This window comes from Psittacula echo (genome assembly GCF_963264785.1).
Source record: "Psittacula echo genome assembly, chromosome: 1".
NCBI classification, from domain to species: domain Eukaryota; kingdom Metazoa; phylum Chordata; class Aves; order Psittaciformes; family Psittacidae; genus Psittacula; species Psittacula echo.
In genome coordinates, this window is record NC_137735.1 from 133,032,865 (window position 1) to 133,048,131 (window position 15,267).

Sequence of the window (15,267 nt, forward strand, 5' to 3'; positions counted from 1 at the left end):
CTACCCATTACCAGCGCATGATATATTCCTGACAGAGCTAACACAGCTCTGGACTTGAACTCTCAGTGGTAGAAGTTAGAACTTTCATATTTCAGTTTCAAGACTGTATGTGACTGGCCTGGCAGAGCAGCCTGTTGCTCATCCCTTGTTCTCCATTCTAGGAAGATGAGTTTCAGAATGACAGATCCTATTTATTTTTTTTCTGATTGTTTAATTTTTTTTATTGATTTGCTTCTTTATGAAAAGGATAAATGGATCTCCCTTTTATGGAGGCAAGGTTGCACTTTCCTGGGAAAAAAAAATTGAGGGACAGAAATGTCTGTCCTCTGGTGTAGGTGGTTGAGAACAAGAGTCATAGTCAAAGGACCCAGGAACCTGTAGTTTCTGAGAACCTAACAGGCTGCAGAGAAGCGCAGAGAAGAAATAAACAGGCTTTGGTGGTGATGAAAACATTTTGGGATCAAAGAGTACTTGGCAGTTTGCTTCAACTTGGTAACCAAACTTAAAAGGAAGGACAGGCAAAGGGAGAGGTGCTCATATCCAACGTCTCTGATCTAGTTGCTCCAAGTGTTCTCAGTCATGTATTCCCTATTAGATGTAATTAAATCAGTCTTTTTTAGTTTAAAAACCCTTTGTCTTCTTTGGCGTAATATCTATAAGGAAAAGGTATAAACAGATGGGTCTCAGTCCTTTGGCTGACTCTGGGTCCTGTCACAGAAAATGTTAGCAGAACATGTTTTTTTGCTAAAATTGGCTTGTTTAATTTGACTTGCTGACTCATTTTTCCAGCTGGTCTGTCATTCTACTCAATACCAGATGAGGCAATAGGAAAAAGAAAACTCTTTTGAATGTTCCACCCTCTTGCCAAACCATGTAACAATTAAAACCTTCAATTTTCATTGCAGTTCTTTATCTCTGTTAATTATCCAAGGAACAGTAAATCAGATATATTGTCCTCTGCTTGTTGTCAATAATTTAAATTCTAAATTCTTTATAGATTTGTTGCAGATTCAACATGCTGCTTCTCTTCCCTAAATTACATACAATTTCACAACTTGAATCCAATGCAATGTTTCATTTTTTACATTTGAGATAAAATGCTAGACAGTCCAGTCTGACTGACTCGTGTTTTATACACACACTAGCCAATCCACATGACTCTGTCTTAATTAGTTACTTTTAATCCAAAAGGGACATCAGGTCACTCAACTATCTAACTAAAGGCTTTCAGTGGGGTTTTCTTATTGCACCATAATTTTTGAGAAGAATGTATTTTGAATCAATTGTTCAGTGGACACTAGATTAGACTCACCACTAGGAGTGGTGAGTGCAAAATAAAGAAGTGTAGTAGGCAGAGACCTTGTGAACTGAGAGATACAAATAGAAAATAATATTGTGATATTCAGCTTAGAAAAAATAAATAGTAGTTACATAGAAACAGAAAGATCTGTTAGAAGAGTTATAGCTGACATTTTGTAAAAGAGGTCGAGAACAAACAGGGGATGGCAAATGTAACGAATTTACAATGTGATATATTAAAAAAGTAAATGAGATGTAGGCAGATCAGGTGAAGTCGTGTTCACACTATCAATACTGATATTTTCAAGATAATAGGAAGCATTTTTTTCATGTCTCTGGCCATATAAACTATGAGAACAAAATCTTATCATGTATACTGTCATTCCTTACCACTCTGTGTAACTAGAAGTGTAATTAGCTTGACTCATTATGAGAAACAACCCTGTATGGGATAGTTTTATCAGGGTTTTTTTTAAAAAAAATCAGATTTTCTCTGTATTTTAAGAAAAATCAAACACCTGAATCAGCATTCAGTGCAGCAGAGTAGATGCTTTAATTGTGCTTTTAACTGTAGAAAAAAAGGGCTTGGATGGATAAAGCAAACCAAAACATATTGTTAATTAAAAATGACATGTAGCACAAAGCTTTATTCGCCCTTCTTGCATGTAGGGGTCAAAACTAATAAAGTTTCACCATTTGCTAGTTGCTGATTGATGATGTGGAGCTATTCATGCAGCTCTTGGTTAATACATGTGCTCTGATTATGTCACATTTTTGTTGCTTATTTGACAAATGAAGGTATAAGTAGTAATTGCACATGCTAAATAATGTGATGAAAGTTTCCATAAATAATAGTTTAAAAAAAAAATGGTCCGTAGTTTACAAGGAGTCTGCAGTTTTATATTTGTGAGTGTTGTTTAAAGAAAACATTGCCTTATTACTCAGTCATAAGCTGCATGCAAATCAATTGTGTTGTTTTAAACATAATCATCAAGTTCCATAGAAAGGAATTCAGTCATGATCTGTGATTTGTAAAGTGAAGTGATAAAGTGAAAGATCCATAAAGGAAGAGATGCCTGAAACGGAAAAGCAGTCTGGTCCTTGGACATTCATTCTGAAGGACAGGATAACAGTGAACAGCTTATTAAAACTGTTGGGAAATTATCGTTCCCTTCTTTCACAGAAATGCTCAGCTTTGGAGCAAAATATTTATTCAGCCAGAAGCAGAAACATAATATTAGTATTTTTTCTGTGTATTGTGGGATTTTTAATATTTATACAGCAATACAAAGTTTTATTTTTATTTTTTTCAAATAAAATAATTTTCATGGAAAATAATTTTAACCAAAAAGCCTGTGTTCAGTGCAAAACTTGAACAGAATTTGGCAAATTCTTCCAAAGCAGTGACTCGCCTCAGTTGCTAAGATAGGCTGGAGTTGCATTGGCTAAACAGAGTACAGTTACGGTTATAATACGCAGAGCTTTAATGAATATCAAGAGGTTAAAGTTAAAAATCTGAAGCTTAACCTTCTATGAAATTTTGTTGAACTAACTTAATGATTTTACATGAAAAAGACTGAAAGTCTGAACAAAACAAGTATTTTTCTGTGATATCTGAATTTTTTTTTTTTTTCTTGTTCTTGGAATTATTTCCTGCTTTAAACTGTTTTGATTTCTACTGCCATGCATATGTTCATTTTAATTCATTGGTAAGCATCTAATATTGATAGGAGATTATATCAACTAACTTGAAAAACATGAAAAGGTATAATTACCACCTTAAGGGAAAAAATAATAAACTGTTTCATGGATGGAAACCAATTTAAGAGCTTTGAAGTATGAAAGATGTATGAAAGAACATTCTTCTTCAGTTCTACTTCATGGACCAATTAATGGGAATACATCAGCTATCATAATAACGGTGTATCTATTATGATGATAAAAATTGGAAACTTCACAGTTGTCTTTTTCTGTTCAAATGTATGAAAAACCCAAGTATCATTAACTTGAGAGTCACAGCTAGTTAATGACATGTAACCAAGTTATATGCATTGGTTTCTACCTTGCATAGGTACGTGTGTTCACATTTTCTGTTGGTCAACACAATTATGACAAAGGACCTATACAGTGGATGGCCTGTGAAAATAAAGGTACTGTGTTTTTCTGTCAGACTATTCTTTGCTGGAGCTTCGGATAGGTGATATCTTTATTATTCTCTAAAAATTACAGGGATTTTTTTTTCAGACTGCTTTTTTAGCTTTATCATATTTTTAAATAAAAGTTTAATGAAGTGATATGCAGATGAATATATATACAGATATAAAAAATAAGCCTGCATATTTATTTCCTATTTATTTAAAACTTTATATTGTAAGAAAAAAATCACAGTATTTTTCATAATAATAAGATGTCATGGTTCAGTTCTAAGAAATCTTGTAATAGCCATCTATGAAAAGATGAAACTGATGACAGATAAGAAATTAAGCAAAGCTGGTTTATATTAAGAAGTCTGGACAAAGGGACTTTTTGTTTGGTTGGTTGGCTGGTTGGATTTCTTTCTGTTTTTCTCCGAAACTTACAAGAGACCAGATGACATGATTTATTTTTTCCCTTTTTGATGAAAATATCAAAATGATTCTTGTTGTGATTTCTCAGCTTCTAAGAGCATCTTACAGTTTTTAATTTTATCCTGAAACTATATTTTAATTTAGAAAAAAAAAAAAGTAAAAAAAGGTGAAAGTAAGGAAGTAAAATGTTTTCTCCTAAAATTTCTACATGAAAAATGTTGTCAGAAGCATTTAAAAAAGAGTGTGAGGAAGAGATGTCTCAAATACGTTGCACTATAACTATGGAACAAGAGATAAAAGATACATGCAAAATAGAGAAATTATCAAACAATATTGTCAATATTTTAAACAGAGCAATATCCAGGCCTGACTGAAAGCATGGAAGTGCTTTACAAACCAGTGAGATGCGAGAGGTGAGAGGTGGGATGGATTACAAGGGATCTTGAAAATTTAAACTGTAGGGAAGGAGATTAAGATACAGTTCTCAGGCATGAAATTAACATAAACCATAGCTAAGGGAATGGTAGAGGTACAGAAAAAAATTATATAGAGTGTATCCTGTATGAACAGCATATGTACTGTAGCCTCATGAACCCCTCCGCGTGCTGGAAAGTGATGCAGAACGTACTACAACTTCATGAAGAGTGGATTGTATTGTCAGATAATTACAGAAGATCAATGAGGGGTTTTTTGAACAGGGATTTTTTGTCTCACATCTTTGTATTGCTGAATACTACGTGCGTGTGAACTCCATTGTTTTAAAACAAATGAGGACCAGCTGGTTTAAAACATAACCACCCACCTATGTCATCTTTGTCATCTTATTGAGGCAAAATGATCATAATCTTCTCTTCAAAGTTGATGTGATTATTTGTTTGAACATCCAAAGAAGCAAAGTTTTGTTTTTCCTTAATTAAAATCTTCAATTTATTATCAAGGCACACATTGTTTACAGCAAAGTAAAGGACAAACCTCAAGACTCTTACTTCTCCAGTGTTCCACACCTTCCTTCCAATTTTACTTACTTGGTCTGAAGCTGGATTTCAATACCTGTCCTCACTCTTATTTGGTGCATATGGACAATATTTTTAATTCAAACAAATAGGTGAAAGAATCAGTGCTGAATAAAAACATTTCTGGTGTTTAGTTACAAGAAATGCACATTAGATTTTTTCATTCTCTCCACAAAGTACCTGATATTTTTATAGTATGAGTACTATTGTGGCAGACTGTAGCTATACTTGCATTTCTATATGTATCCAGCATATAATTATATTGGCATCACAGCATATTAAAATGACAATTAAATATACTTGTACATGACAGAACTGGGAATTCAGGAGTATAAATTCAGCTTTAAATACAACATACAAATGAAACACGTTATGTACTCTTACTGCTTAAAAGTAACTAGCTTGGCTTATACCGTGTGGTGACCCACCATATGTGGCCACGTGTGGTGGCATCTACTGGAAAAGTATTCCTTATTTTCTGTAAACATTAAATTATAAATTACCAGATTAATTAAAATACTCAAAATTAAGAGACTATCTATATATTATAGTAAGATGGCATTATTTCTGTTCAAAATTTTAGGTTATTATTATGAAATTCCATCCATTGGAGCCATAAGAATAAACACCCAGGTAAGTATGTTGGTCAAATCCAGTTGCAGTGATAACACAAAGAAGCGGAGTAATTCCTGGTTTTCAAATCTGTTGCAGTTTGCCTCTGTATACACTACATTAAGAACAGAGAAAAAAAATAATAAGGCTTCCTTGTACATGTGGGGGGATTATTCTCTTAAGTTATTCTCATTTATTTCTTTTTTTTAGTGGTTGCAGTGAGCCAAATTAAGATGTGATCCCTGTTTCCCTGGCTAGCTGGCCCACAGTAGCTTGCGTGCATACTAGCCACACTAGCATTATCTACAGCAGGCTGACCTTGTGCACACAACAGCATTTGAAGTGATGTGTATCCTACAGACCCCTGCACAAGTACTATGCTTTGAACTCAGTTTTTCGCCTGGCCTCACATGGTCATAGTCTTTGACCTTAAGACATAGCAGCAATTTTGTTATAAAGTTCTATAAACCTAGTAATTTTTTATAACATATCTAGACATTCATAGTCTGTCTCCTGCCATACTTGCTTGGCTTGTATTATGTGGTGAAGGCTGTGAAGGCACAGCCCTGCTAGAGTATCTGAATTCAGCTGGGCAGAAGCAGTGACCTGGTACAATAGGATTGACACCTGAGCTGATCCAACCAGTCTGAGAGAGACAGAGCTTTTTTTCCATCAAAAAGGATGCAGGAACATTTTAAGCAGACATGCGTGTAGATAATTAAGGGCACAGGACTCAGGCATTATCTGATGTGATACAAACCAACAGGGTAGTTGTTTGAAAGTCCATGTATTCACATGTCCAGAAAACCAGGGAAGTGCCATAGCAGTTCTTTGTCCTTCCAAGGTCAGGCATGACATTTTTTGGCAGGAAATGAGAGTCCTCTTTTTGGCTTCCACAAGAGATCTTTAATTCTGTTAAACTCTTCCAGATAGTGTCTGGCAAGAAATATCCCTAATGTGATCAGACAAATAGAGAAGGTTGAAGACTGAAACAAGTTTGATGGCATCTACTCCCAAACCAGACTACAAGTCTGACATCTCATAAGGTCACCAGCTTTAGCTGTACTCCCAGACTCAAGGAAAGCAGGGACTATGAGGTTTTATGATTCTGATTTTTCTGTTTCATTAGAAGTTATGCAAGTTATTGCTGTAGGAGATTAACATAACCAGCCGTTGAACCACTCATTCTCCATTGCCCACTCTCTTACCGGTTGAAGGTTCTGCGGTGTGCTTGTAATTTCATTATGTCATTAGCAATTAATTTTGGGAAAAAATAGTTGTAATTCTCACATTGTGGAAAGAGAACAGTGGTTATGGATGCGCAAGATCCATGTAACTGAGGCTGTGACAGAGGAATTACCTTGGCAGTAGATACTAAAAACTGAAGACTGAATTGTTGGGTAGTACAAATTTCAAGAAGTCATTAAATACTGATTATATATAAATACTATTGCATATATTATATTATATATTATACATATTATATATAGAAATACTATTATATATAAATACTGGTGGTGAATTTTTAGCCTTTTTATTTTTTATCTTTTTTTTTAATCTTTTAATTGTTTTTCTGTCATTATTGTTTATTTTTATGCTATTTCTGGACTTTGATCTAATAACTGCCTTCTGATGAATTTATGACACTTTCTGGCAGGAATATCTGGATGTTTTGGGCAGACCAATGGTTTTAGCTGGAGAGAAGGCCAAACAAGTCCAATGGACAAATGTCTATCTGGATGCTCTGGTATGGTGTTTACCTCTAGTAAAGTAAGAATCTTAGCAGACCAGTAACTATTTCATTTTCCACAGTCCTGAGGGCTAAATTTCCTACAGTTCCAAGCATCATATTCTTGCCTTTCAAGCACCCGTACAATTTCCTGAACTGCTGTTTCTAACATGCTGCTCATTACTCACACCTAGTATCCTCCTAAGCATCTTTAACAGAGGAAAGCAATTTATCCTAGACACAGATCTTTAAGTGTAGGTCATTGTTGCCCTCAACTTCATAAAAGAGAAAGGAATGAACCAAATGGTTTTCTAGCGCTGTGCCTTTGCTGCAGTAGAGGTTATTTGCTATGTTACTGATGAGGAGTTCTTACTTTTTAATCCCACATCCCCCCAAAAAAGAGTATTCCAAGCAGAATGAAATCTGTCACTGAGTATTTGTACAGATTTTGAACTTGGATCTTTAAACTATCATGGTTGTTGTAATTACTTGCTTCTTCAAGGTAATGATTTTTTTTTTAATTGGGCAGTGTATATAGTGGGGAAATAAACAAAAAGATATATGAAATTATTTCCTTAACTGATGAATTTATCACGTCAGTCTTGTAAAACAAACATATTAAGGAAACTACAAAATGCAAAGTATTATTGGCAGCAATCTAATCTGTAGCTCTAGATAACCTTCTTTTGAGTAATTCTAACTAGGCAAAAATTACCACAAAATTGTCATCTGGAATCATGTATTTGTCCAAGTTCACATGGTCATCTAATGTCATGTCAAAATCTGCTTCTTCCTGTCAGCCAGCGTTACTGAAAATTTTTTATCAACACATCATGAATATGACTCAGAGGAACTAGTTTTTCTTGGAATTTCAATGGCCAGAAGTTCATTAACCATGTTTCCTTGGTTACTGTTGAGGTACTTACTGGAAACATAAAGGATGTTATGATGAAAGTTCATGTATTCTATACATATCCTGTTGTAAAGCCAAAGCTAAATTTGTAACTGGAATAGAAACATTTCAATGAAGTAAAACTTGTGGTAGCTGCAGACTTCTCTGTGTCACTTTATATTTTTAGTGGGTTCATTCAGTCTTTCCTTCAAGCTTTTCTTCATTCACCTGTTATATATGTTTGTGTATATATAATTTCATTATAACTTATTCATGAGTATTGTCCTCTTATTATTTTTTGAGGGGGAGAGGGTATTATCCCCCATATATACCCCTCCATTTTGTTATCTCTCTTCAACGCTCCTTCTAAAAGTATCCTGTTATGTATTTTCTTCTGATTTATCTCCATTTCCTGCTTCTTTTATTCTCCTAACAAGTCCACTTCTCCTTTTCTTTGCTTTGCTTGTAACATTACTCTGATCTCATCACCTTTCATTTGACAGACAAACTTAAGTTCATGAAGAATGATTTAAAATTCAAAAAGGTAGAATTAGACTGGGCAAATGGAGAATGACTTTCATTAGAGTGGATAAATAACGTATATTATCTTTTTCTTTTTAATGAAACAAAGGAAGAAAAGGATATGGTTGCTTTAATCAATAAAACAGCATGGAAGGAGCAAGAATCTGGGGGGGGGGGAGGGGGGAGGGATGAAATTTGAAATATACCCCAAACATCTGCATAAAAAAACAAGGTAGAAGTCTCCCTTTATGTTTAGAATGGAGGATAGTACTTTTCTGGCCATCTAAAAATGCTTTGTTGGATACTATTTTGTGTTGTGACTGTTCATACAGGAAAACCAAATTTCTTGTATCTTCCCAAATAAGTGCAACTCCTTGACTCGGTACCTGAAAAGACTACGTGATTTTGCAGAACTGATGATGGACATTATTGCAAGCCATTGAAAAGTAGTGATAATATGAAAAGTAGTAGTTTTCCCTGATGGATTAACCTATTTGCTGTTTTTAAGTTTGATTTGGCTTTCCCCCCCTTTTTTTTTTTTTTCTTTTTTTTTTCCCCCGTACTATCTGGAGTTTTTAGTATAGTGGGTACTATAGCTGTAAACATGTGTAGGTTTTTTTAAACTATTGTATCCTACATTCTTGTATACCATCTATTTAAAAAAACCCCGATTTATTACCCTCAGTAATGCATGTGCACAAAAAACCCCTGTAAGTTTCTATGCATAAAATCAATGAAGTATTTTAATGTTTTTACAAACTAGAAGTCAATACTCTAATCAGGTGTTTGGATACAGTAAAACCTGGATTGTTCTAATTTTTTATAGTTCAATATTTGCTATTTAACTAAAAAGTCTTTTTCTCTTTTCTCTATATGGTTATTTCCTAGGAGCTGGGCCTTGTGATTACCGGAACCCTACCTGTCTTCAATCTAACAAAGGAACAAAATGGGAAAATAGTAAGCTCTTACTCAAAGCACAAAAAAAAATAATCAATTATTTGACTTACATTTAATGCTAAACTCCTTGAATAATGTCTATTTCCATAGAGCTTTCTACAGCTTAATTGTCTTATACCTCAGAAATAAAGGGGTCATCTCTAGTTACCCGAAAGGGAGCTAGAAAATGCAGATTACCCTCTTTGTAATTCTGAGTTTCAGGGTATGATATTTGTTGATTTATCTCTGTGGCCTGGTGGCAGTGGGAATGTGTTAACTGCTCAATAGATGGGAAGTAGATTATTATATTAATCAGGCCTTGCCAAGAAAGGAATGCCTAGATAAATTTTTTACAAATCTGTGAAGCTATGACAGGGTGAAGCTATTTCAGGATAAGCAGCAATGATGTAGAGAATTTAAACTAATTGATTGTAATGATAATAGAAAATAGCACTGTGTGCTTAGATTAAAATCTAGGTATTAGACAAATGCAATTGCCCATCTCTATGACTGTCAGATATGGAATCAATTGATGTCCTCTTCACAGAATCAAAATGCTGCCTAGAATATGACTTATAGTGTGTAGTATAGTACTGTACATTTGGTGTGGTACTCATCTTCATCCAGGTTAAAATATACAGAACTCTAGAGAAGAAAGTATTTGATGTGGTTGTTCAGATATTACATAGACTCAGAATGAATAAATACAAATTTGATCACTACCACTTCTTTTATTTACTTTCAGAATAGTTCTCTTAGTTTCCCTTTAAAAACAAAACAACAACAACAATAAAAAGGGTTTCATAGTCTTATCTACATAATAATGTTTGGGATTCACTGTCTGTGGTTGCAAAGTGAGTAACTACTGAATATCAAAGGATGTCTTTCAGAGAAGTAAAACAGCCAGAAACAAGACAACTTGAATATGCTCAACTTACATCTCTACCTGAACTTTAGGTTACCGACTGCAAGATGCATCTTCCAATGCATATTCTAAATTTATTTAATATGGAGAAGGGATTCAGGTGATACTGTATAAAGGTCTAACTTCCTTTTCTGTACTAGGAAAATAAATTACAAGTGAAGCAAATATAGTGCCTGAGTCCCTGATTTCAAATTCTGATGATTGCTAGAGTCACTGAGTTTTTTGCTTTGTTGTCTGGTGGGTTTTTTTTTTTCATTCATCGTTATACCATAGCCAAAACAATGTAATTGTTTTGAGGTCTCACTTATTAATTGCCCAACCTAAGCATGCAATGGTAGCTCTATGTTGGTGCTAGTAATTTAGTATCTACATTATTGGCAATATTAGTGCATTGCGTTTGCTTTTACCTGTTTTGTTCTTACATTTGTTTATTCATCCAGAAAAGCATCCATATTCATTTTCGTAAACAATTAGCATATTCTATACTAAATTCTGAATGTATTGAATGTTATTTTGAATCACTTGGATAGTATTTAAAACATTTAGAATAGACACATCAAAGCAGCTTTTCAAGTGTATCTGTCAAACAAGAGATGAAGGCAAAATCAAAATTCACTGACTGTTGCAGTTATTCTGCATTGTAAATATGTCAGATATAGTCTAATGCTTTGGAATCTTACCAGAATCAGCTGATTCTTGGAGTGATGGGGGTTGATGTCTCTTTGGAGGACATAAAAAAACTGACACCCCGATTTACGGTAAGTTGTTTGCTTTGGTGGTTTCCTTTATGCATGATTTATGTATGATTTCTCTTCATGCTCTTTCATTAGTCATACAGCAATGACTGGATGTGTGTCAGAATACCAGCAGGCTTCTTTTCATATATTCTTTTCCATTGTTGTAGATTTTCTGATGGTTTTCTCTCCAGCCATATATGTGTGTGTGTGTGAATGGTCCATCAAGATGCATCTGTAAAGGCAACTTTTATGTTGGGAGATATATTCCAAGCAATTTTTTTCCTGTAGCTTAAAGCACTGTTTTTCAGTTGAGTGATTGGTTCTTACCCCAGGTTTAGAGTACACAATCATTTCAGCTAATAATAATACTAGCATTTATACAGGACAGCTTGTTATAGAAAAGTTCTTTAATATATCATTTCTCTCTGTAGCCTACTCAGTATGATTGATTTATATATGTAAACATCTATCCAGGGGATTTCAAAGAAAACAACTAGTACTGTGGAAAACAACAGCTGAGGAAGCAAAGGAACATCATGAATTTGTCTGAAGGCAAATGCAATGTCCTGCATTTAGAATGGATTAATCCCATGCCTCGGTACAAGCTGGGACAGACTGCCTCAAAAGGCAGGAAAGGGCCTGGGGGTCATGGTGGAGGACAAGCTGAACATAAGTTAGCAGTGTGCCCTTGCATCAAAGACCAACTGTGCAGTGAACACCTGCATCGGAAGTAATGTGTCCAGGTTTAATCTCCTCAGCATAAGAAATAGACTGAGGTATTGGGCAGAGTCCAGTGTGGAGCCACTAAGTTGGCAAAGGGGGCTGGACTGCACGATGTATGAGAAAAAGGTGAGAGACATGGGTTTGTTCAGACTGAAGAAGAAACCTAATGGGTTACCTAATGGGAGTTATAGAGAAGATGGACCTTGACAATTCTTGAAGGTTTATAGCAGCAGACAAAAGGCAATCAACACAGTGGTGGCAATGGAAATTCCAACTGGATATAAGGAAGAAAAATCTTTGTGAGGGTGATTAAACACTGGAGCAAGTTGTGGAATCACCAGTGGAGGTATTCAAAGACTCTTTGAAACCTAGTCCAGCTTCAAAGCTGGATCATATTTTGAAGTTAGCTCAGCTTTCAGGGGATGGTTGTACTCTGAAGGTGACCTCCAGAGGTTCTATCAGCCAAAATTATTCTTCAAATTTATGATTCTAGAAGAATAAATATTAAGAAATTATCTTCTCTATGTTAATATCTCATATAGTTCATGATGCTTGAGACAATGTATTTTCTTCAATGTGACCATTGCTTGAAAACTTAAAACCTTATAATGCTAGATTTCATTTCTTTCAGCTTTGTCCAAATGGATACTATTTTGCAATTGATCCTAATGGGTATGTGCTACTTCATCCAAATCTCCAACCAAAGGTATGAAAAATGTTCTAATTTATTTCACTATAATAAGGGGACATTATCAAAAATAACAGAAACTAAGATCTGGCAGAGAGCAGTAGTAAAGAATTCTCAGTTGTGGGGAAGTCAGGAAAATCTGTGGTGCATTTGTGGCTCCATCCAAATCCATCTAGTCAGAACAAAGGTCATCATTGGCTTGTATTAAATTTGGTTATCCATAAAATGCAAAATATGTATATTTCACATTTTTATATAAGAAATAAGTGGTTTAGTATACATATTAATATAAAGCCAACTAGTGGTAGCTGTAACGTTGTGAAGAACTTCTAGTGTGTTATGAGATGCTCTTGAAGCAAGCTGAAGAGTTTACTAGTGCACATGCTTATTTTGTGATGCTTTCTCATTTCAGAAATTGAAACTTTCATACTTGCAGAAATCAGGGGCAAACTCAATGTATTTTACTTGTATTTTCATATTTATTTATTTGCTTATTTTCTGTTTACCAGAGCTGAAACCTGAGCTGCAGAGGGAATAGATCTAGCCAAGCACTACATCCCACAATGCTAGATCTTTCAGTAGGTGAACTTGAGAAAGTCTTTCATCCTTAAAGATGAAATCTGTATCTAAATATGATTAGGACAGGACTTTCATCAAATTTCAAGAAAATTTAAACCCAAGACTTAAGTCTGCTTTTATACCAATTAACTGTAGTCCTGACTTTGTGGTGACTCCATCTTAAATAACTTGCCTTCCTGGCTTTGATGAGATATTTCAAAATGAATGGATGTTTTTGTTTTAGCGAAGGGATTCTCCATATCCAACAGTCTTCTGTTTAGTGGAATATTTGAAAATGCTTGTATTTTAAACAATTTCAGCATATTTTATCTCTTGAGTTGGTAGTGATCAAATGACACATATCAAACATAAAGTTAATATTAAATATAAATTGTATGGATTATTTACAGACATTAAGTTAGGAATAATAATGAATCGCTGTAAGTATTGAAGACCAAACAATATATCCATGTTACTCAGTTATCAATATTAAAATTGCTCATTAAAATGATTTGAGCAATATATGTCTAAGATAAATGCAAGCTGTCAATAGGCAAATGAACGTAGTAAGGATTTAAAACTTTGGTGGCACTCTACTCCTGTTATTTTTTAGCACTCAGTACACTTTAGAGAAAATTCTGAAGTAGTGGGAGCCTGTATCTGCTGCCTCTAGGCATGGAAATACTGCTTTTTGTAAACTGGATGCATAGCCATCACTTTATTCCTCTCAGCTGTGTTTGTGCAGCAGAATAGTAGCAAGTCATTGACCTCTAGATCGTGCAACCGCATTCTCTTGACTCTTCACCAGAAAGTCCTATCATAGCTACAAGAGGGATAGCATACCCCCTTTTCACTACTTCAACATCTTTAACTCTTAAAGGCAGAAAAAGAAATTAAGAATTCATCTACATACTTTAGTGATTCATTATATTTTTAAGCTTGGCGAAGTCAGCTTTGTAACTATTTGAATTAGCTTCCTGGTGAAGTAATGAATATGTTTGATATCTTTTGCCAAGTGTGTAACAAAAGAAGAAAGGAAAAAAAAAATGCTTCTGAAGAAAAGAACGAATAACTTGATCTTAACTACTGTTGAAATATCCGTTTGACCCATTATAAAAAACAGTAGGAAAAAAAAAAAAAAAAGAAGTTTTTAATTTAGTCTTCATGATTTAGAAGAACTTCAGTTTCTGGATATATGCATAACGTTTTCATGTGTTAAAAAAATGAAAGTTTTGATTTGATGACTTGATAAATTATTCTGAGCCAAATATATGCATCATTGCTGACCAAATAATTTCTTCATGAGAGATTATTAGAAATTCACATGATGGCAAATGGCCTATTTTTAATTCCTTTTTCTTATATACAAATGAAGCTATCTTTTTGTTAACAGAAGGTATATATTATATAATTAATATAATTCAATATAATAATATAACATAATGTCATATCATATATAAAATTATAAAATATTAAAGCAATGTAGTATTCTCATTTTAGGCACAATCTTGTGAGGAACTGATGGATATGGATTCTGTTCATTTCGCATATATTACTATACTGTCGTGTAAACTTGTAATACTGAAGAATAAAGAACCTTTGTTAGATAGTGAAAAACTCAGTTCATCCCAACTAAATAATCTGAAATGGGTTATTAGGATACTAATTGTCATGGTTTCTTTGTATAGTTTTCTAATGTAAAAGGATATGGAAGTCCAGAGATGGTTTCAGATACTGTTCAAATGTTTGATTTAGAGTATGTTTAAAAAAATATATTTTATAACTGATGAGGCCTTGGGTGACATGGTTTAGTGTGAGGTGTCCCTGCCCATGGCAGGGGGTTGGAACTAGGTGATCTTAAGGTCCTTTCCAACCCTAACTATTCTATGATTCTATGATGTTTTGTGTTGTAGAATAATGTCTAAATGTTATATTAAGACTATGAATTATTATTGTTGTTATTGTTATTAACAGTTACAAAGACTAGACTTTTTCACTCCCAGTTTGTTTGGGGTGGTGCATGTTATTCAGACTGATACAAGAGCTACGTTTTAAAACTAAGGTAC

At 34.2% G+C, this 15,267-nt stretch overlaps 1 protein-coding gene across 5 annotated transcripts in view; it reads left to right on the top strand.

Moving 5' to 3' along the window:
• CACNA2D1 (calcium voltage-gated channel auxiliary subunit alpha2delta 1) overlaps window positions 1-15,267 on the top strand; it is a gene marked incomplete at both ends in the record, with an annotated part of 399,650 nt that overhangs the window by 342,109 nt on the left and 42,274 nt on the right. For all 5 annotated transcript variants that reach the window (XM_080618635.1, XM_080618636.1, XM_080618637.1 and 2 more), the window contains 6 exons: window positions 3,371-3,449; window positions 5,463-5,512; window positions 7,149-7,238; window positions 9,523-9,591; window positions 11,179-11,253; window positions 12,587-12,661. In XM_080618635.1, coding sequence (XP_080474761.1) covers window positions 3,371-3,449; window positions 5,463-5,512; window positions 7,149-7,238; window positions 9,523-9,591; window positions 11,179-11,253; window positions 12,587-12,661 — 438 coding nt within the window. The remainder of the gene's footprint in view (window positions 1-3,370; window positions 3,450-5,462; window positions 5,513-7,148; window positions 7,239-9,522; window positions 9,592-11,178; window positions 11,254-12,586; window positions 12,662-15,267) is intronic.